This window comes from Drosophila guanche, unplaced genomic scaffold, assembly GCF_900245975.1.
Source record: "Drosophila guanche unplaced genomic scaffold, DGUA_6, whole genome shotgun sequence".
Lineage (NCBI taxonomy): Eukaryota > Metazoa > Arthropoda > Insecta > Diptera > Drosophilidae > Drosophila > Drosophila guanche.
Genome location: NW_022995748.1, coordinates 7,710,480 through 7,731,894, shown reverse-complemented (window position 1 = coordinate 7,731,894; position 21,415 = coordinate 7,710,480). Strand labels below are relative to the sequence as shown.

Below are 21,415 nucleotides of genomic sequence, written 5' to 3'. Positions count from 1 at the left end.
CTGACAGTTTGCTTTCGGAGTTATAGATGTTTAACTCGGTCGTGGTTGAATAATCTGTCGTCTCGGTGGTCTCTGCATTGAGCTCTTCTGTTCCTACAGATGATGTTGCTGTTGTAGATTCTGTGGCTATGGTGTTTGCATTCAGCTCCAATGCCATGCTTAGAAATATCAGCGATATCACCAAGAACCACGTGGAGAGCCGGCACAATTCCATTTTTCGTGCTTTACTTAATTTAATTACAAGCTGTGCACCCGCCGAGTGTTTTGTTCAAACTGCGAAGATTGAATTGGTTTTGGCACAGCAAATGCCAAAATTCCATATAAATATTTTCCCAACGGTTCACTCTAACGATAAGAATTGGGCAGTGGGGACTACTGGCAGTTCAGATAAATATTTATATATATATATTCCTCAAAGCTAAAGAACTTTGTTTGAACGCAGCCACCAAGCCAAGAGCATAAATAATATTGCTCAGAGCTTACAATTTCTTTCGAGCTTTTGGAGTTTGCTCTCCCCGAGAGTCCAAATGATGATAAGGCGCTGTACTATTCGATTCCCATGCCAGCCGTTCATTCGTTCTACGATTCTGCAGCTTTAAACAGTGGGTCTCGACATGCACTCGATTGGGAATTCATTGGCGCTGCTGTTGGGGCTGGCGTTGCTTGCGATGATTGTGGCCATGCCAGAGGCAGAGACGCCACAACTTTTCGGCGATATACACATCCCCAGCGACATGGAATCGCTCAGTCTTACCCGAGAGCGGCAGCAGCATCTTTGCCAGCGTGAGGTGCCGTAAGTACTCGAATTGGAACCTCGTCTTCCTACCTCACTTGCAGCGTTGTCTTTTTTCAAACACAAAAGAACTCCCCACATCGAGGCAATGGCTCTACCATCTTCTACCACCGCATTGAGGTCTGCTGCCTGGGCTACAGGCGCGATCCCTACTCCCACAGATGCGTCCCAGACTGTTCCCAGAGTTCGCCGGATAATTGTTTCAATGGCTTCTGCCGTGCCCCGGGCAGGTGCGAATGCTTTGCAGAGTTCGTACGTAATGCCCACGGTGCCTGCATCCACACCTGTCCCATTTCTTGCCAGGGTGGCAGGTGTTATCTGAACGGGACATGTGCCTGCCATCCAGGCTATGTGCTGGATCGAGAGACGCGTCTCTACTGTCGGCCACACTGCGCCCAGGCATGCGGCTCTCATGAGGAATGCGTCGCTCCAGGACTGTGCGACTGTTCCCCTGGCTATCGTCGCACTGACGAACTGGGCTGTCAGCCCATTTGCACCCCGGACTGTGGCTATGGCAAGTGTGTGGCTCCCAACCAATGCGAGTGCTTTCCGGGCTTCATCAAGCGTCCGCAGCGAAATGTCTGTGAGGCAGAGTGTCACATGTAAGTCCCCAGATCCAACCTTGCCACACTTATCGTATCCGAAATTCCCTTAAAGTAATTGCGAGAATGGCTTCTGTGAGTCGCGGTACAAGTGCCAGTGTCGGGAGGGCTATCGTTATGATCTGAACACCACCAGCTGTCTCCCAGAGTGCGTAGACGACTGTGGCCATGGGAACGGAGTGTGCATTGCCCCTGGGGTTTGTCGCTGCTTCGAGGGACACGAGGGCCGAGGCAATGGCTGTCATCCCAAGTGTGATGGGTAGGGCTAGTAGTGGAACTTGTCCCTATATTATATATGTTTTATTCTGTAGCTCCTGTGGGCCGCACGGTCTGTGTCTGTTGCCCAATATCTGCGGCTGTCTGCCTTCCCAGCAGCACTGCCTGAATGGCAGCTGCGATGCCAACGGCCACTGCAGTTGCCCCAAGGGACAAACGCACTTCATCGATCGCTGCCTGAAGCCCACACAGCTCATCCAACAGTTGGTCACGAATGAAAGAAGACTTCACTTTAACCAGCAACTTGGCTATGAGTTTAGCGCCCTGATCGGACGATACTTTAATCTCAGCTAACTCACACAATAAAGATTCGATTCGCCTTACTAGACAGCCGCACAAGTCTGCCTGCCTTTGATGCCGCTCTTGATGAATCCTGGCCGGCAAATGCAGAAATTGGGTGCAGAGCAGAAGCCATTGGGACAGCCCTGGGGGCAGTGGGGCTGGCACATGTACCGCTGGTGCTCGTCCCGCACGTATCCCGGCTTGCACTCGCATTGGTTGTTGCCCACGCAGACTCCATTGAGGCAGGGCACATCGCACTTGGGCAGACACTCGGCAGTCCTACGATCCCACTCGAAGCCATAAGCACACTCGCAGGTGTCCGGTCCAATGCAACGGCCGTTCTTGCAGGGTCTGAAAGAAGAGAAAATATTATATGGAGTTTGATTGTTGATTTGAACCTTTCCACTTACTGCTCGCAGATGGGCTCACAGCGTCCCTGCAGCTTGAGGTAGCCCGACTTGCAACTGCAATGACCTGGCGCCGTGCACTGTCCGTTCTCGCAACTGTCGCAGACGGGCTCACAGCTTCCATCAACCGATTGACGATAGCCCTGCAGGCATTCGCACTTGTTCGGTGCCACACAGCGTCCCTGGGCACAGCCCTGCTTGCACTCCGGCTGGCAGTACTTGCGGCTGACGGGATCCAGGGCGTAGCCCTCCCTGCACTGGCACTCATTCCGCTCGTTGCACACTCCGTTGCCACAGCCCAGTGGGCAGGTGGAGATGCACTTCCCCTCGGTCGTACGCACATGGTTGGGCATGCAGACGCAGGTGTTGGGCGCCGTGCAGATTCCATTTGGGCAATCGTCCGCGCAGATCGGATCGCATTTTCGATAGATGTGCGGATTGCGCTCGTAGCCCTCGCAGCACACCTCAATGCTGCTCATGTCCGGGCTGGTGCCATTGCCAACAAATCTTTCACGCGAATTGCGCAGGAGAGAGGCTGTGCTGTAGGGATGGAAAGGGATGTGAAAGATGATATGAACTAGAGGATTAATTCCCATTACACATCATACAAAAGGTGCCCAAGAATTTTGTTGATAGGTAAGTCAATTGTCTTTGCTTTAAGGTACGAATATTTTAAATAATTTCCTTTTTTTCTACCTAGAATTCTCCATTGATCTGTTGCAATGTTCCTTTCAGGCTTTCCTCATTCAATTGATTCTAATATCTTTTCAAGTTATCTTGAACTTTTTTGCTTATAACCCGGAATAAAAAAACATTTCTAAGCATTTTTCTAGACTGCCTACGGCTCCCTTCGGTCATTGCCAATCGACTGCATTCCTTTCGTATCGCATTGCATAATATCACTAGAAATGCTGGCGACTTTGCATACGTCGTTTAAATCCGAGTATATTATTGTGTTATTCGCCCGACAAACACAGTGAACCGAGTGGCTTCATTATCAGGAAAGTGGAGGATGTCGAGGTCGTTAGTTCACTATTTTAATGGTTCGCCTTGTTTTCGATTTCTTTACCAATTGGTGCGATAATCATAAGTTTTTCGTTTTAGTTTTAAAGTTGTTTGTTCTAGGTTTTCCCCGAAACTTACGGCACTTCCTTGTAGCACACACCGCTGGCCATGGCCGATCGCGTTTTGTTGATGAACAGCGCCGTCTCGTCCAGAACTTGTGGGGCTCGTGTCGCTGGCGGTCCAACCGGCTGCACGTAGTGTCCGTACAGGGGTGGGGTGGTTGCGGGCTGGTAGGTCTCGGCAGGGACAAAGTCGCTCCATCCATGGCTGGTCTGGTTCTGGGCACTCCAGCCGTAGTTGCTCTGGCTGGAACTGTTCCACCCGTACCCTGTCTGGTTGTACTCACTGGCATTGCCCGACAGCTGAAGATTACCCGATGGGGGCTGGCGTGTTTTAATGCCCGCCGTCTTGAACTGTGCCTGGCCAAGGGAGCAGCTGGCCAGCAGGAGCGTCAGGGCGAATATCTGACACGATGACCTCATGCTGATGTCACTTTTTGTTCTCTCGGATTAAAAGTGTAAAGTACGTTCTTATGCGCCCACGTCCGTTGGCGTCTGCTGTTGCACTTCGACTAATCGACTCACAATAAACGGGCTCTAATGCGAAAGCTGAGTCTGTGAGTCTGTGAGTCGCAAATCGCCTCCAGCGACCTCTTGCCCGTCCCCTAATCAGCACCTCGCCATTGAGCGTATCAATGGAACAACCAGAACGAAGGTTTGCTCTCAGTAGCTGAACAGATGTACGAGCTTTATGGCAAAAATAATTTGAAAATTAACAATTTCTATTTGCTTTTGCTTATGCCCAAACAATTTGTGAGTGGCAGTTCCAAGAAAGAGAGTAACAAGTGATTGTGATTGATATGCCTTTAAGCATTTTCGCGAGCTCCAACAGAAACTATTGGAAGATATATTTATGTATACATAAATCCCGTAACTTTAGCAATTTATTTAATACAAAATTGTGCTTGAAGACGATTTTTGTACTTTTTTTATGCGAAACTTTGGCCTTCTGTTACTACATGGTAATAAATGAATTTTCATCCAATGCCAAATATTCTAGCTGTTCCCATACCGCAAATTCCTGGACATCTCTCTTATGCTCTCTCCCTATGAGAATGTTTAAGAGAAAGAACGATAGCTCAGCCACGGAAAATAGTTTTTCATCTTTATGACTTTAGCAATAATGATAATCATATAATTCTACGTTTTTCAAATTGTTTGCATCCTTAAAATAGTGGACAGCAGAGCGTTGATTGATCTACCTCGTAGAGTCTCTGAGAGATAGGAAATATTAAGAATATTTGCAGAAAGTAGCACTAGATTTTATTACGGCTTCATGGACATTTAAATGTACGAACAAATGCGAATATTTGTGGAAATAAATGAATGATTTTCCTAGTCTAAATGGTGTCATCCACTTTACATCCGCTTACACCGCCGCTCCTCACGATAGTAGCCCGGAGCACACTCGCAGTAGCCTGGCGAGAGGCACAAGCCGTTCGCACAGTCCTCCGTACAGATGGGCTGGCATCTGAGGTTCCGTGGGCTGCCATGGTTCACGTAGCCCTCGCAGCAGTAGGAGATCTGGCGGAGTCTCGCATTCGGGTTGATGGTTTCCACTCTGCAAGATAATTGTGATGTGAGGAACTCGTTGTGCGTTGTGTGGGAACTCTGGGAGTGGGCCTACATCTCCTCTTTGTAGCAGACGCCGGAGTCTCGCGTGGCCAGCATCTCACGCTCCCAGTTCTGTTCGGGCAGCTTCAGCCAGAACTGAGCGTCGGTGGGCGAGGGCAGCTCAATCGCTAGGCAGACGATAAGAAGGCCAATCAGTGGGGATTTCAAGTGCATTTCGTTTCAGATGAATGTGGGGCCGTGCGTCAGCGCTGCGCTCGCCAGTGTCTCCGAGCTACTAAATTGTCTTCTCAGTCCGGCACGGCTTTTATGTGTATGGAGAAAGAAATTGTCTATGTTCAGCGCATAGATAATTACTCGTATTATTCTAAAATAGACAATACACCAGAGGCGTCGCTCAAAAGGGGGCCACACACTGATAAGACCCACTCGGCGGTTGAGAAATATTTTCATGTTTATTTATTATTATTTTCTTAGTGACTAAAAATCGAGAGAGAGAGAGAGAGAAAAAGAGAGAGAGAGTGTTTACGTTATCAGTCCGCTCCGCTCACAGCCACCACATTGAGTTGTGGAACCTCTCGGCACCACCCAAGATAAAGTGCCTGCCCAGCAGGAGCTCAAACTCGAGGATGAGGGAGCTATTCGCTCGCGTTGGATCCACCGAGGCGTATGTGGTGACCGTGTCCGGCGACATGCACTTGTCAATGAATCGCATCTTCCCCTCCAGACAGCGACAGCGTCCCAGGGAGCTGCACATTCCCATTGCACACTTCTGATAGCTGGACTCGGGTCCCGGCACTATGGCACAGCCACACACATTCGGCGCAATGCACTTGCCATAAAAGCCACAGCCACGATCGCACACAGCCTCACACTTCTCCCGGTTCCGCACATAGCCGTTGAAGCAGCGACAGTTCCCTGGGGATATGCAAACTCCATTCTCACAATTGTCCCCACAGTCCGGCAGGCAGCTGGCCGTATTATTGTCATACCGGAAGCCATTCTGGCAGACACAAGTCGTCTCGTTGGCACGGAAGCCATTCTCGCAGCGTCTGTACGGGGAGATCGGTATTGGTTCTTGTATGAATTCAGCCTTTCCTTTCTCAACACTTACTTGTAGAAGCCGTTCTCGCAGGAGGTGCCATTGATGCGCTTATGGTAGCCCGGGAAGCACTCGCATTGGTTTGGCGCCACACAGTAGCCGTATCCACAGTCGGGAATGCAAATGGGTTGACAGCCCAAGGCCGCCGACTCGCGCAAACCCTTAACGAAACCCTCGGCACAGGTGCACTTGCCGGGCTCCATGCACACCTCGTTGTGGCCACATGTCTGATTGCACTGCGGCTGACAGAAGAGTCGCGAGCCATCCAGCTCGTAGCCCTTGTCGCACTGGCAGGTGCCATTCAGAAAGCAGCGGCCATGCGGACAGCCTAGAGGGCAAGTTGGCACACAATTGTTGCGGTAGTTGAGCACAAAGTCGTCAAAGCACTGGCAGATGCCGCCGGCCAGGCAGAAGCCATTCTCCTGGCATCGATCGTCGCAGTCGGGGACGCACCTGCTCCAATCGTACTCGTAACGCCGCCAGCCCTTGCAGCACACTTCGATCACATTGAAGTGACGATTGGTGGTGCTGTTGCCCACGATCTTCACCTCCTTGTCGTACTGGAAGAACACAGCACTAAGCAAAGGAATAGATTTGTTTGCTAGATTCAATTCAGAGCCTACTCACGGAACTTCCCGATAGCACTTGTCCGGATGCTCTCCCCGTCGTGGCAGCGACAGGCCGTTGGGAATGATGAAGGGCTTGCGACTGGTGGTCGTCGAGGAGTGTCGTCGCTGCTGGGCCTGCTGTTCGCGCTGCTGCTGCTGCCGCAGTTGATATTCCCTGAGGCGCGCCTGTTCGTCCTGCTGCTGCTGCAGTTGCTGCTCATGCAGCTGCAGCTCCATGGCCTGCAGCAGACACAGGAACAGCACCAGCAGCACCGATTGGATACACAACGTACGCAAAAGCTGCGACATTTCAGCCTTGTTGGTTGAGTTACCGCAGCGCTCAAGTCGCGATTGCTGACTGTTTGGGCAGCGACGTTGATCACTTGGGTCAGTCGGCGCCAGAGCCAGAGGCTGAGATAAGCGGGCTTGACTTTTTAATTGAAATACGAGAGCAGGGGGTCTGGGGGAGAGATTGATCCAGAGACGCGCTGCGGCGCACTTGTCAATGTATGTCAATCGAAAGAGTAGCTAATTGAGACATTAGTTGATTGAGCAAATTAATAAAAATATGCACAAACAATATAGAAATTATTTCATGATGTGAAATCTCAGAAATATTTTTGAATAATTCTTTGTATATTTCCTGATCTTGGCTGAAGTCGAGTAGGAATCGGAAGCCTCTCCTTCATCTGTAACCTAATAGAACGAGCGTGTTTATTATTTTGTAATCATCTCTAAAGCCACAACCGAATTCCGCTCTATTTTGCTTAGGCTTTGAGACCCTAAACTGATAAGACCACGCTGGGTAGGCGGGAGGCTTGCTAATCTCAGGCACATTAGTAGGATTTTAGCAAGCGTATTGCGAGCAACGTAAACAGACCGCAATCGAAAAGTTAACTTCGAAATGTGGTTGCATGAGGCGAGCCAAAGTCTGGGCCTGCTGCTACTCTGCCTGGTTTTGGGACTGCCCAGTAGCCGCATGAATGTGCCCAACTACTCGGAGTACGATGCCCCGAATCGTTATGATCCGAGGCGTCCTCTGTCGCAGGATCCAAGCCAATTTGGACGTCGCTATACGCCCAACAGACAGTCGCTCTCGCAGCCGCTGTACAACCGTGCCGGAGGTGCACACTATGAAGTTTTGAGGCCTTTGGAACAGCCACCGAAGCGGCGTGAGCATCTGATTCGCTCCCACGAGACGCTCTTCGACAAGGTACAGCACAAGTGCCGCATCTGGGTGCCGTAAGTAGATGCGACGCTCTGGTATAAACATTAAACATTACATCACTCCCTTTTGCAGTCCTGAAACGGTCTTCAAGTACCCGCATGCCAACACCATTCAGACAGATCTGGCCAACAAGTTAGCCCTGATCGAGGTCTGCTGCACGGGCTACTCGGCCAGCCGCCTGCTGGGAGTGACCCAGTGCCGTCCCCTGTGCGGTTGTCAGAACGGAAGCTGCCGCTCACCAGGGGAATGTGACTGCTACGAGGGCTTTGTGAAGAACGACAACGGGGACTGTGTGTTCGCCTGTCCGCTGGGATGCCAGAACGGCCGCTGCTTCCTCGACGGCAGCTGTCTCTGCGATCCTGGCTACAAGCTGGACGAGACCAGACGCTTTTGCCGGCCCATCTGCAGCAGCGGTTGTGGCAACAGCCAGCGCCACAACTGCACGGAGCCCGAGGTGTGTGGCTGCTCCAAGGGCTACCAACTCACCGACGATGGCTGTCAGCCAGTCTGCGAGCCGGACTGCGGCATTGGCGGACTCTGCAGGGACAGCAACGAGTGCGAGTGCGGACCGGGATACATGCTGAAGGATGGTGTCTGTCAGACCGACTGCTATCAGTGAGTAAATAAATCATTTCACTGTTAAATATTACACCTTTACCTAACACAGAAAGTGCAGCAATGGCGTTTGTGTCAGTCGGAACCGATGCATCTGTGATCCGGGCTTTGGCTACCACGAACCTTCGACAATGTGTATTCCGGTCTAGACGCTAAGCTCAAAGCTCAAGTAAACCTTCGATTATGCATTTATTTAGTTTAAATAAAATAAAACAAATTATTATTCTATAGACTATCCTCGCATATGGCTTCATCGACTTGGTAAGCGCGTTTGCTGGCATATTTTGGATACAATTTAAGGGCTATGGCCACGACGATGGCCACAAGACCAACGACGGCAATGCACCAACCCACCACGTGGAGCCAGCCCAATGACTTCGAAGTGTCTTTGGCTGCCTCGATCTTCCCTAGCTTGGGCTTCTTGCATATGTAACGCGCCTGCTCGGAACTGTAATCCCCACTTCCCTCACACACTAATTGGCCACTTGAGAGATCGCAGGAGCACTCACGCAGATCCAGGCAGGGCTTGTCATGTGAATCCTGACAAAGCTGGACACACTTGGCGTTGGTCAGGGGACCCAGTTCGTCAAACTCATTCCAGCACGGGCAATCCTCCGAGCAGTTCGCAACTGGCAGTTGCAGCAGGCCTGCGAAAGGGACCACCGCAGGGTTGGTGGAATCATCAGAAGGTGTGGAAAACGAAGCAGTTGTAGAGGTAATCCGAAGAGTACATCCCTCTTCTGTCTGCTCATAGCCAGGCCGGCATGTGCACACCTCTGGCTCGAGGCAGTCACCGTGCTCGCAGCCCTTGCTGCAGTGGGGAATGCAAGTGGAGTTGGAGCTGTGCTCGTAGCCTTCCAGGCAGCTGCATTGATCCGGTCCAGTGCATGTAGAATTCACACAGCTTGTCTCACACACGGGTTGACACACGTTTTCCACCGGCTGGTAGCCCACGTGGCATAGACAGATCTCAGGGGCCACGCAGTCGCCGTGCTCACAGCCCTTCTCGCAGACCGCCTCACAAATATGCTGCGAGCTGCCCTGGAAGCGGTAGCCAGGCATGCAGGAGCAAGTCTCCGGCTGGGTGCACTCTCCGTGCACGCAGTTGAGGCTGCACTGTGGCTCGCAGGTCTGGTTGGGGCCCATCAGATAGCCAATGCTGCAGACACACACTTCCGGGAAGAAGCAGAAGCCATTGGCACAGCCCTGGCTGCACTTTGGCTCGCATTTGCCGTCCTCCCCGGTGGCCACGTAGCCGGGATAGCACTCGCACACATTGGGGGCTGTGCATTGGGCGTAGTCCGAGCACTGCTGCGGACAGTGCGGCTCGCAGCGGTCTGCCTTCATGGTGTAGCCCGGATCGCAGATGCAGACGGAGGGTGTCAGGCAACTGCTGTGCTCGGGACAGCCCTGGGAGCAAACGGGCAGACAGTTTCCCACTTCGCCTTCGGCATAACCCGCCTCGCACTCGCACACTCCGGGTCTCACGCACTGACTGTGATCGCCGCAACCAGCGTTGCAAATGGGAACACAATTACCCTCACCGTCCGCCTGGTAGCCCTTCTCGCAGGCACAGACGTTCGGCTGCTGGCAAAACGAGTTGGAGCCACATTCGGGCGAGCAGACTGGCCTACACGAGTCGTTGCTCGCCGACTTGGCATAGCCGACGATGCACTCGCAAACTCCCGGCTCTGCGCAGAAGCTGCTATTCCCACAGGGATCTGGGCATACGGGCAGGCACTCGCCTTCGCCGTGGATCTTCTGGTATCCCTCATTGCAGACACAGCGATTCGGACTCAGGCAATACTCGTTCCTGCCGCAGTTGGAACAAATGGGATGGCAATCGGCTCCGCCATAGCCATCCTTGCAGCTACAAATATTCGGAGCGGTGCAGTAACTATTCCCGGAACAGCCTCCAGCGCACACGGGCTTACAGTTGATGATCGAACCCTCGTAGCCGTCGCAGCAATATTGTTTTGTTTCGCTTCTATAGTCCACCTGGGGGAGAGCACAAACACGCATAAATATGGCATGAAAGTAAACAAATTTCTTTCATTTTTGGAAGTTCTTTATTACCACATCTTGCCATCCATACTCCATACGATACTTGGTCTCCCAGCCTCTCCAGAAGGAATGCTTTTGATACGGCACCTGTCGACCCTTGTACTCCGATCGCGTGTACGGAACACTCTCCACGCGCACACAGACCTTTGGATCGTAGGCCTGAACCGCACAAATGTAGCCCACACCCAGGATGAAGACGAAGCCCATCCAAAGATCTACTTTATGAGTCATGGTTTTTGTTTTAGTTTGTGCAATTCAGTTCTCGTATCTTCAAGTAACCGTTCAGTTCTGCGTTCTGTACAGTGTTCCGAATTAAACTGAGCTCTCAAACTGCCATTTACATTTATGTTCTCGCAGCTAGCAGTATTTGTATTCGGTCACATCCGTTGGCTTCGAGATAAACTATACTTTTGCACTCGCAAATATTGGAAGCTCGATTTTATCTCACTAATGCTGTGTGTATCCATCCTGGAATTCGAGTATTGCATTCTTTGATAAGCGTAGTCTTCCAACGACCTTGATCAAAAGTCTTTTCTTGGAGCTACTTTACGGATATCTCTTTACATATTTGACTCTATATTTAAAGACTTGTCGCTAATCTACATTTAGTACATTTACTGCGCAAGTATGAAAGACCAGAGCTGCTCTCTGCGTATCTGTGCTTATTTCTGAGTAAGAAACATAATTTTCAGAACATTTTTTGACTGAAAATATATTTACATATATGAATATTTATCTTGGGAAGCTTAGCTGGAAACAAACGTTGTATTACTCATAGAAAAGTCAGTGAGTCACATTTCAAAGTCATGAATATTTTCCGCTATTAGATCTTTGAGGTCATAGCTTCCATAAATATGGAAATATAATTCATTAGTTAATTAATCAAAGCTAAATCCTATTCATATTTGTACGAGTATATGCCCACAGCCGTAGCTCAAATTGCACGATAAGCGAAATCGCAAAACTCAAGTTGCATACGAGAGTATTCTCAATGTTAAGGATCTCTATTGGCGTGTACTGCACTTGGACTCGTATCGCAATCTCTGCCATTGGGATGCTATTGTTCTGCCTGTCTTCTATGGGTTCAATAAACACATACAGCACATGGGGTATCTGTCCCATATATGTACACACATCGAGAAGCAGCAGAAAAATATAAATGCTAGGATGATAAGCGGCCATGTCGGGATGGCTGGTCCATCGTAATGTAATTGAGAACTCACTTGTCTGATCATTTGTCAAGTGTATCTTAAAGTGAGCAGTTGCCCCGTGCGCCTAGATCATTCCTAAATATGTGGGGCCTTGTGCTAATAATACTCTCAGGTGTCTGCCTGCAGGCTCAGGCCTGTGTCGAACGCGTGCCGTGAGTAAAATTCTTGGGAGCGTATATCTTTTGCTCTAACTTTTCGAATTTCAAGTCTAATGAAAATGCGCGGCACTCTGGTAACCATGCGAAAATATCAGGGCCTGACCAATTGCACTGGCAACTGCGGATCCTTGGTGGGACGACCTAGAACAGAGGTGAGACCATGCAGCGCCTTAAGTGATTTATGTTCATTATTTGTTTCTGTAGACTTACATGTCGTATGAAGAGGTCTGCTGCGAGGGATACTTTCGCAACGAGAACGAGTGAGTAGAGATTTTACCAGCTGATTGCGCGAAGCTTACCAAAGCTCCGTTTTCCATTCAAGTGAATGTGTTCCCCAGTGCGTGGATTGCGGCGCCACTGGCAGATGCCTCAGCCCACATGTTTGCCTGTGCGGAAAAGGCTTTGCGAATCGAAACAATCGCACAGTCTGTGAGCCAGAGTGCAGCGAGACATGTGTGAACGGCAGCTGTGTGTCGCCAGACGAGTGTCAGTGCCGGGATGGGTACCGCTTTCGCGCCGAATCTCGGACAGAGTGTGAGGCGGTGTGCACTGTGGACTGCGAGAACGGGCACTGCCCGAGCCCAGCGACATGCGTCTGCAACATTGGTTATCAGCGCGATGAGGAGCTGAAGAAATGTGTGCCCATATGCCAGGACGAGTGCGTTAACAGCGAGTGTGTGGCACCCAACGAGTGCAAGTGTCACGCTGGCCACGAGAAGCGAGTGGCACAGCCCTGGAAATGTGATCCCGTCTGTTCGAGTGGCTGCAACAATGGAATTTGCGTAATGCCAGAGACCTGCTACTGCAAACTGGGCTACAGCCGCATCTCCAATCATATGTCTTCCGGCTGCGTGCCCTTCTGCGATCCTGCCTGCGTGAACGGCACCTGCATCTCACCTGGTCACTGCGCCTGCGCCGAGGGCCACGTCTTTGCGGACGACTCGCACAATGTGTGCGTGCCCAGCTGTCGGTCGGGCTGCGAGAACGGGTTCTGCCGATCGCCAGGTCAGTGCGAGTGCCACGAGGGATTCGTGAAGAGCTCCCCACATCGCTGCTCACCCATTTGCAGTCCATCCTGTGGAAGCAATTCGCACTGCATCGCCCCGGACACGTGCGCCTGTGACAACGGGCACGTCTTTGTGAATGGCAGCATCACGGAGTGTGAGCCCTACTGCCCGCGTAGCTGTCGGAATGGCATCTGCAGCAGTCCCGGCGTGTGCACCTGCCTCGAGGGCTACCAGGCCTTGCTCGCCTTCTACTGCATTCCCATTTGCCCGAAGCCCTGCCTGCACGGCAGCTGTGTCGCCCCCAACGAGTGTCGCTGCTTCACCGGCTATCGGCCAAGTGCCACCCAGGGGTCTAGCGTCTGTGAGCCGATTTGCAGCCAGGAATGTGGAAATGGCCGCTGCATAGCTCCGGAGATCTGTCAGTGCGAGACAGGCTACTATAAGCGCTGGCCGACTGGCACTTGCCAGCCGTACTGCCCCCAGAAGTGTGTCAACAGCCACTGCGAGGGCTCCGGGCAGTGTCGCTGCTACGAGGGCTATCGACTGAGAGCCGGCTCCAACTCCATCTGCGATCCCGAGTGCTCCCCCAGCTGCATCAACAGCACCTGCGTAGAGCCCAACAGCTGCGCCTGCCTCGAGGGCTACGAGGACACCAGACTCCACTTTCAATGCGTCCCCAGCTGCCGACCGCGCTGCGAGAACGGACGCTGCTCGGCTCCCGGCCAGTGCGACTGCAATCCGGGGCACGCGGTGAGCAACTCCAGCCAGCCGCACATTTGTCAACCTCAATGCCAGAAGCAGTGCATCAATGCCGAGTGCCTCAAGCCGGAGACGTGCGTCTGTCTGGATGGATATCGAATGCTGCCCGACAGCACCAGCGAATGCGAACCCATCTGCTCCCATGGCTGCCTCGCGGGACAGATGTGCACAGCTCCGGAGACCTGCGAGGGATCGGAGGAGGATTCGGATCGGGGCAGCTTTCTACCCTCCACCGGCAAGCACCTCGCCTTCCACTGGTCAATGTTCGTCCTGGCCATCCTGCTCTGCCTGGCCCTGGTCATGACTCCGCTGATGGTCGTTCGAGAGATGCAGCGTCGCCGTCGCAACGGCGACAAACAGCAAGTTCATCTCATCGAGAATCCCTCTTACGGTGTCATTTTGGCCAACAGCGAGGAAGGGGCAGTCGAGGAAGGCATCGGACTGGGCGACTAGCCTGAGCCTGAACATATTTTAATTTTAAATTCAGTAAATTAATTTCCTAACTAATAAAATCCATGATCGATAATTATCGTGATCAAATTAAAATTGTTAACAAAGAAAACAAAACAAATTCACAACAAAACAACTCTTTAGTCAATCTTCTCTGATTCATTCCACTATGACTTCCCTCTGGGGTCAAGAGTTGTTTGTATTTTTGGAATGGGTCTGGAGTTCTAAAAGCATTAATGTTAGACCACATCAACCATCAACTGGATCATGTTCATCCTTGCCATCCTCTTCTGTCTGGACATGGTGATGTTTCCGCATCGAATAAATATAAAACCCATTTATAACTAAAAGATTCGCTTGTCGCATGTTGTCTAGTTTAATTTCAATGTTTATGTTTATGTTTATGTTTATGTTTATGGCTTGGTTTGGTTTCCAGTTTTACACCGATCGATGCTTGGCATCTTCGCGAACATAATCGTAATTCACACATACACATACATAAATACAAATACACACGTAAGAATATACATATATGTACATATATGTATACGAGAATGTAGCTACACTAAACAAGTATGGATTAATGTAAACCTACTTTAATAATTTATGTAATACATAATACTCTTTGACCAACCCACTCTGATCCATCTTTTGGCGGCTGTGATGGATGGAAGTGGACAAGAACTATCCTTGGGGTCGCTTAACGGCCACAATCCATGTTCCTTTCCTTTTCCTACAGATGGTTATGGTCATTCCCTCCGAGATGCTTATCTATGGTTAAATATCTCTGATCAACAGCTCCTTTGTCGGACCAAAGACATTTCCGGGCAGTTGCGTGTTAAGCTTGAAGTGGATCAGAGTCGGCGTGGGGTTTTGCTTAACGAATTGACTACTTAAGACTACGTACAATACGAGTATGTATGTGTGTGTGTGTCATGTAATGGGGTTTGCTTTGTGTTACTTTGTCTTTAGCTATCCTAAGTCCCTAACCTTCGCCCCCCATCCCCGTCCCCTACCCCGTCCCCGCATACAATCTATGAACACAGTTTGCTTTCTGTTCCCCTACAGGAAGGTCTCCCGGTTGACTCTGCCCATCCTGCGCCAGCCCCAGTCCAGCCACCATCATGGCGGTGCATCGTTGGGATCGGGTGGCGGCTTCTCCGGCTGCAGCATCGCTGGCGGCGTGGTTGGAGCTGGAGCTGGAGCTGGAGCTACGATGAAGCCGCTGGATGCGCCCGGCAAGGGCATGCCCAGAAATCCAGCGACCCCGCTGGCATTGGCCGAGTCGCCATCCTCCATGATGACCGAACTGTCGGCCGCCGACGGGATGGTGGGCAGGAAGCGCACTCCCAAACGCGGGGGCGAGGAGTCCTCCTCCTCCTGGACCGCCTCCTGTCGCACCAGACGGGGCTTAGTCGCCTCGTTCAAAGTCTTTCCATTGTGTGCTAAGCAAAGAATGGATTATAATAGATAATATAATGGATTACCATAGATTTCTCCCACCTATGATCGAGGGTAGAGGCGTGCTGCTGCCGGCACTGGAGCGGGATAGCCGGAACGTCGAAGTGCTGGCAGTGGTGGCTGAGGCCGAGGAGTCATTCCTCGAGCTGGACAGATTCGAGTCCTGGGACGTCTTTCGCGTGATCAGCCAGGCGGAATGTCTCCTCCGTCCGTGGCCGTGCATATGGCCGTGGGGCTCCATCATCTTCAGCGGCATGCTGCAGTTGTTCTGCGGCACTGGGGCGGACGATGGCGGGCCATGCCTCCAGCTGGACGAGCGCGAGCTGCAGAAGTTCTCGCTGGAGATGGAGCTGGCTCGGTTCTGGCGCTGCTGGCGCAGCTCCGCGAACTGGTACTGGTAGGGATTGGCGGCTGCAGCGGTGTAGGCCCTGGGTCGTCGCTGCTGCGGCTGACGGCGCTGCTTGCGTCGGCCTCGCCGGTCGCCGCAGCAGAAGGTTCTGAGGCGCTGCCAGAGACCGGGCGCCTGCTCCATCTTGTGCCAGTTGGGCATCTCGCTGGGCAGCATTCTCAGGCAGCGACAGCCCGGCGGATGAGCCGCAGCCGGCGGCAGCAGGGGCGGTGGAAGCTCCCCCCTCTTGGCCCGGGCCACAGCACCCCTGGTGCCCGGTCCGCCGCCCATAACGCGCGACTCCTCAAAGTGTTTGCAGAGCGTGACGCAGTCCTTCTTGAACTGCTTCGTCATGATGGCGTAGAGGAAGGGATTGCAGCAGCTGTTCAGGGGCAGAACGAACACCGTGAAGATCTTGGCCTGCTCCAGGGAGATCAGCTGCAGCCCAAAGATGGCCGTGATCGAGAAGAAGGCAATGGGGGACCAGCAGAGGAAGTCCGTGAAGACGAGCAGGGCCATGCGCTTGGCTATCCGTGAGTCGTTCGTGTTCCAGGCCTGACTGCCTCGGATGGCCCAGTACATCTTCAGGTAGCAGCCCATCAGCGTGAGAAAGGCACAGCCATTGATGATCATCAGGGAAATGACGTAGGTCAGACTGGCCACTCCCGTTGTCGTCTCGAAGGGCAGACACACGGCGAACTTGCGGTAGTCCGAGACGCCCAGCAGTGGCAGCAGAGCCATGATCAGAGCAAAGACCCAACCCACGCTCATGATATAGCCGGCCTGCCGCAGGGAAAGTCGCTTGTTCAGGTGTATGGCATGGGTGATGGCATAATTCCGCTCCAGCGTGATCACGGCCAGGGTGTAGACCGAGAGCTCGGAGCTGAGCACGGCCAGGAAGCCGGCCAGCTGGCACAGCAGCGACATCTGCCAGGGAATGGCAAACATCCGAAACTCTCCGAGTGTGGCTGCGTCCACAATGGCAAGAATGCCCAGGTAGATGCCCATGAAAAAGTCAGCAGCTGCCAGATTGCACACCAGAAACCTGGGCACATCCATCTTGGAGCGCGAGCAGAGGAGCACAAAGACCACGGTGCCGTTGCCGAGCAGCGCCAGCAGGAATACCACCCAGACGCCGCAGCGCAAAGTCCACCAGTCGAAGAGATCGGCGCAGGGCAGAAAGGGACCCGGCATTGGCAGACATTGCACCGAACCCGGCTGAAAGTCGTCCGCGGACATGCCCGAGAACAGGCCAGTGCCAAAGCCATAGCCCGTAGCCGGGCCGCTCACGTCGTGCTCCTCGAAGTACTCCTCCATATAGCTGGTGGGTAATTGTCCACCCGTGGCGGACTGCAGCTGATCCTCGCCAAAGGTGGCGCCCTCCCAGGGATCGTGCATGGCTGCGCCCAGCTGCTTGCTGAGATTGTCTGAAAGGGGGAAACAATTATCGCTGATCTCATATGGCATTACTCTGCAGATACTCACGCATTTGTGGCCAAATATTCATCATGCTGTTGTTCCACAGCGTCATGTCGAACTCCGCATCGGAGGGAAAGAGTACCGCCTCCTGCACTTGTGAGGTTTTCCTCTTGGCGGACATGGCAACCAGCGGCAGAAAGGCGCAGCAATGATAGGCATACGACAGAATCAGAGTTTGAATGCGCGGAAAGGTGTCTGGGGGCGGAAAGTCCCTCAACTTGGGATTGTTGAAGGTCTTCAGGTGCAGCAGAGCTCTCAGCCCTGACTCGGGTAGCTCTGGGAAGATGTTGTTGCCCAGATTGAGATCCTCTAGGGCGGTGAATCCCGCAAAGGCGTCTTTGTGTATGAAAGTAATATCATTGCCCTCCAGATCGCTGTGGATAGAAGATCAATCAACACATTAGAAGGGGTATCAAAGTTCCCGCAAGAATCTTATCTTACAGCAGCTGCAGCTTGGGCATGCCCTGGAACGAATCCTGTGGCAGTGCACTGATGCGGTTGTAGGAGAGTAGCAGATCGTTCAGCTTCTTCAGGCCATAGAAGGGTTTGCCCTGAAGGCTCTCAATTTGATTGCTCGATAGATCTCTGAAATGAATGGAAAGTCAGAGGAAGCTCCCAGTCACAATGTAATCGTACTCACAACAGCCTTAAGTCTCTGCAGCTACTTAAATTTGGGATGCGTTTCAGGGAATTGGTTTTAAGTTCTCTGAAAGAAACAGAACAGTTCATCATATTCCAGTTGTAGAATGTTCTACCAGACTTACAAACTCTTCAGTCTTGGCGTTTGACGGCACAGATTCGATGGCACATCCTGAATGCCCGCACGGTCCAGCTTGAGTATCTCCAGAGCGTGGCAGGCCTCGAGATCGGGAAAGGAGCGCAGAGTTCGCACATCCGAAAGGATTCTACAGCAGATATAAGTTCTTTGACTTAAGATCAAACAGTGATTGAGTGGAACTCACAGCTTTCTCAACTTGCTCATTCCTCGAAAGGCGCCAGCCGTTATGGTTGACAGGGGATTGGCTCTCATGTCCAGCATTTGCATGCTCCTGGGCAGCTCCGTGTTGTTTATCCAACGCAGTCGATTGCTGGTCATAGAACTACAGGGGAAAGAAGGAATTTTAATAAAAGCATTTACCCAGTGCCAAGAAAAGTATCTTTTGGATGCACACTCTCCTGCCAAGTGGCACTCGGAAGCAGCTGCATTTAAAAGTCAAGTTGGCCAACACACAACAACAACAGAGCCAGCAAGAAACCCAAAACTAAACTGTGACAACTGCATTCTTTTCGGTTTTCATATTGTTAACGTCTCTTCGTTTTCGTTGTAGTTTTTCTTGGCCAGCAGTCAGACGCTGGTCTGGTCTGGTCTCGAATGGAAGCTATCAAAACCGCAATCGGAGCAGCAACAAAAAGACCTTCTATGCCCGCATCCTTCTTTAAATTTCGAACCAAATAAATGAAATACTAGTATATTGTGTATGGTCTTACTTCTGCTAACTTTTCCACAAACTCCCTTCTGCTTATCTAGTTTAATTTGTGGCATTGTCTGTGCGGCAAACTTTCTTTCCTTTTGCTGACTTGAAGATTGAGCCAAAAAATTGCAGACGCTTACTGAATGTTTTAATCCTTTTAAATTTGATTTTTTGTCCGGCACACATGGCAGGAAATGTGTGAGTCCTCCCCCTCCAATTTATTTGCCAGCTTAATTCCCCAATCATGGTCACGATGGCTCTGGGATGCAGCGCAGCTTGGCTTTTATCGCAACATTTAACATGCTCATAATTATCCTGTTTACCAGAAATTGAATTTCCTTGGGGAGTCTGCAATCGCAAACGATGTCAACATTGCCATGACAGTTGCCACTGACTGTTGCCACATGATGTGGCTGCTAGAAACCGGGCGTATGGCAAAAACAAAATGCAACTTGCAGCTCTCGATTCTAGATTCTCATGCTGGGTTTTCTTAGGAAATTCGCATAGAAAAAAGGAGTGCGGAATGGGGCTGGGGCTATAAATTCCACAAGTAATGAGGCGTTATGATTTTTGGTTTCCGCCTGCTTGCCGCCTCCCGACAAAGTAGGAAATGTTGCAGCAAGTCAACATCATCAGCACCAGCAGCAGTTGCAACCCATCCAATGGACTCTTTCTAATCTCGGCCGTGCACCTGTTTTCTTGTACGGGTTTGTGGTGTGTCTTGGGAATACTTACAGCTCCTGCAGCTGTGACAATTTGTTGAGACCCTCGGGCAAACTGCTTATTAAATTATCATCCAGTTCTCTGAAAAGAAACAGACCACAGACGCATATTTGTAGTATACATTTCAAGATTTCGATTAAAGACTCTGCGTTGCATTTTCCCCCATCTTCTTCTGTTTCCTGGAGGAATCACAATCACATTCGCATGGCTTTGTTTGGGGTCAGTTTGGCTCTACGTGACAGCACGTACATATTTCGAAACGAAGGGTTTTTCCATTTCCTTTGGGAGGAAGGGCGCAAATTTATGCATGAAAATAAAGTTTACGAGTATTTTAAAGTGCATTGCATTGCATTGATTTGCGAAATCAATTCACCACCTGCAGTGATGGAAAGGAATATACCCGCTCCTTAGAGTACTTACAACAAATAATTAAATCAAAATTAATACATCACCGAAACGAAACATTTGCAAGGGAGGAATAAATCTATTAATATTCCCCAGACATATTCCATCTTCCACGTAATATTTCTCTGATACATCGTAATTACTCGTTGAAGAATTTCCCATCTTTTCGAGCATAGATCAAAATGCTCAACAAGCAAGCAGCATGTTCCTCCTTGTTCCCTTCTACCACCAAAATGTTCTTGTACAAGTTCGTCCCCTCTGCGGTAGAAACTCCTATAAATGCATGTGGGTCTTGGGGACTGAAAACAACAGCTGTTGGCTCCCAGCCCCAACTTCTGCATATGACCCGGTCTGTGTCTTCAGTTAAGGTGGGTTGTGGGCGGTGCTTCCCATAAATGGCGAACCAAATGCTAGAATGCACACGGAACATTCGCCCCATTCTTCTTTAACGCTTAGATTTACGCGTTGCACGGCGAAAGTTTTCCCACTTTCACTTGATGCATTTCTCGCAAGGTTTGCCACGCACCCCTCCGTATCCTCATTCGCAAAGAGAATGGAAGGAAGTCTGTCAGCAACAACATAAATTTGCATATTTGTCTGCCGGCGAAGACTAAGGGGCGGAAGTTTTTATGGGCTCACGGAGAGCGCAAAAAGCCAAAAATTTGCGGTAAACAGCAGAGAAAAACGTCAACGCGGTCGACGACAATTTAAGCTTCGAAGAACCGAACCGGGAGTAAGAACAAAAAAAAAATAAAAACGAAAACTTTTTCACATTTTTGCTGGGAAATTGAAATTTATTTAAGCCATGGCCACAAAACGGATAAACAGCATTTCCACTTGCCACTTGTACTACTTGTACCAAAGTTGCTTCACATTTTCCTTACACTAACCACTGCAGAAGGGGTAACTGTACATTTGTCTTGCTCTAGTTCTCAAAAAGAAGATTTACATATAAACTGACTGAAGGTAGTGACACACACCAGCTCGTCTCACAACGTTCCTCCTCTTTTTCATTCTATTCTAAAAAAATACTGTAATAAATAATAAGGTACAAAACCGATCTGTGGCTGGAGTCTACACAGCTAGAGCATACAGAATTCGGGTTTGCTTTTTCCGAATTTTGTGTGTTTTTTTTTCTATTTGATTTCAATTGCGTTTTTGTAGGTCGAAGCGGTGTCAGGGGGGGGGGGGGGGGGGGGGGCGGGGCGAGGGGGGGGAGGCGGGGCGGG

The 21,415-nt window shown here is 50.8% G+C and overlaps 6 protein-coding genes across 7 annotated transcripts in view; 3 read left to right on the top strand and 3 right to left on the bottom strand.

Moving 5' to 3' along the window:
• Positions 1–564: 564 nt before the first annotated feature.
• On the top strand, positions 565–1,965 carry LOC117584327 (multiple epidermal growth factor-like domains protein 10). 2 transcript variants are annotated; one of them, XM_034273156.1, is made up of 5 exons: positions 565–793; positions 838–1,395; positions 1,451–1,478; positions 1,565–1,654; positions 1,707–1,843. In XM_034273156.1, exons 1-4 carry the CDS (start codon positions 615–617, stop codon positions 1,649–1,651), a joined length of 852 nt encoding a protein of 283 aa, XP_034129047.1. In that variant the 5' UTR covers positions 565–614; the 3' UTR covers positions 1,652–1,654; positions 1,707–1,843. The 2 variants fall into 2 exon arrangements, with proteins under 2 accessions (XP_034129047.1, XP_034129046.1); XM_034273155.1 differs by having other exon boundaries at positions 573–793; positions 1,451–1,654; positions 1,707–1,965.
• On the bottom strand, positions 1,903–7,128 carry LOC117583988. Its single transcript, XM_034272694.1, has 8 exons — positions 6,786–7,128; positions 6,171–6,734; positions 5,608–6,108; positions 5,112–5,279; positions 4,847–5,045; positions 3,504–3,934; positions 2,364–2,900; positions 1,903–2,304 (listed from the first exon to the last, which is right to left on the bottom strand). The coding sequence occupies exons 1-8, from the start codon at positions 7,073–7,075 to the stop codon at positions 1,995–1,997; spliced, it is 3,000 nt and encodes a 999-aa protein (XP_034128585.1). The 5' UTR covers positions 7,076–7,128; the 3' UTR covers positions 1,903–1,994.
• Positions 7,129–7,622: 494 nt separating this feature from the next.
• LOC117584329 (multiple epidermal growth factor-like domains protein 10) lies at positions 7,623–8,797 on the top strand. Its single transcript, XM_034273158.1, has 3 exons — positions 7,623–8,008; positions 8,067–8,609; positions 8,662–8,797. Exons 1-3 carry the CDS (start codon positions 7,671–7,673, stop codon positions 8,756–8,758), a joined length of 978 nt encoding a protein of 325 aa, XP_034129049.1. The 5' UTR covers positions 7,623–7,670; the 3' UTR covers positions 8,759–8,797.
• On the bottom strand, positions 8,786–10,971 carry LOC117584325 (multiple epidermal growth factor-like domains protein 10). The gene is made up of 2 exons (XM_034273153.1): positions 10,686–10,971; positions 8,786–10,607 (listed from the first exon to the last, which is right to left on the bottom strand). The coding sequence occupies exons 1-2, from the start codon at positions 10,902–10,904 to the stop codon at positions 8,835–8,837; spliced, it is 1,992 nt and encodes a 663-aa protein (XP_034129044.1). The 5' UTR covers positions 10,905–10,971; the 3' UTR covers positions 8,786–8,834.
• Positions 10,972–11,911: 940 nt separating this feature from the next.
• LOC117584322 (tenascin) lies at positions 11,912–14,354 on the top strand. Its single transcript, XM_034273150.1, has 4 exons — positions 11,912–12,036; positions 12,092–12,194; positions 12,247–12,302; positions 12,365–14,354. The coding sequence occupies exons 1-4, from the start codon at positions 11,966–11,968 to the stop codon at positions 14,259–14,261; spliced, it is 2,127 nt and encodes a 708-aa protein (XP_034129041.1). The 5' UTR covers positions 11,912–11,965; the 3' UTR covers positions 14,262–14,354.
• Positions 14,355–14,666: 312 nt separating this feature from the next.
• The window catches only part of LOC117584319 (leucine-rich repeat-containing G-protein coupled receptor 4), a 19,301-nt gene continuing 12,552 nt past the window's right edge, over positions 14,667–21,415 (bottom strand). Inside the window, exons 8-15 of the mRNA XM_034273148.1 lie at positions 19,794–19,862; positions 18,549–18,686; positions 18,351–18,491; positions 18,227–18,292; positions 18,028–18,171; positions 17,593–17,960; positions 15,762–17,534; positions 14,667–15,703 (exon numbers count right to left, since the gene is read on the bottom strand). Coding sequence (XP_034129039.1) covers positions 15,381–15,703; positions 15,762–17,534; positions 17,593–17,960; positions 18,028–18,171; positions 18,227–18,292; positions 18,351–18,491; positions 18,549–18,686; positions 19,794–19,862 — 3,022 coding nt within the window. The 3' untranslated portion in view covers positions 14,667–15,380. The remainder of the gene's footprint in view (positions 15,704–15,761; positions 17,535–17,592; positions 17,961–18,027; positions 18,172–18,226; positions 18,293–18,350; positions 18,492–18,548; positions 18,687–19,793; positions 19,863–21,415) is intronic.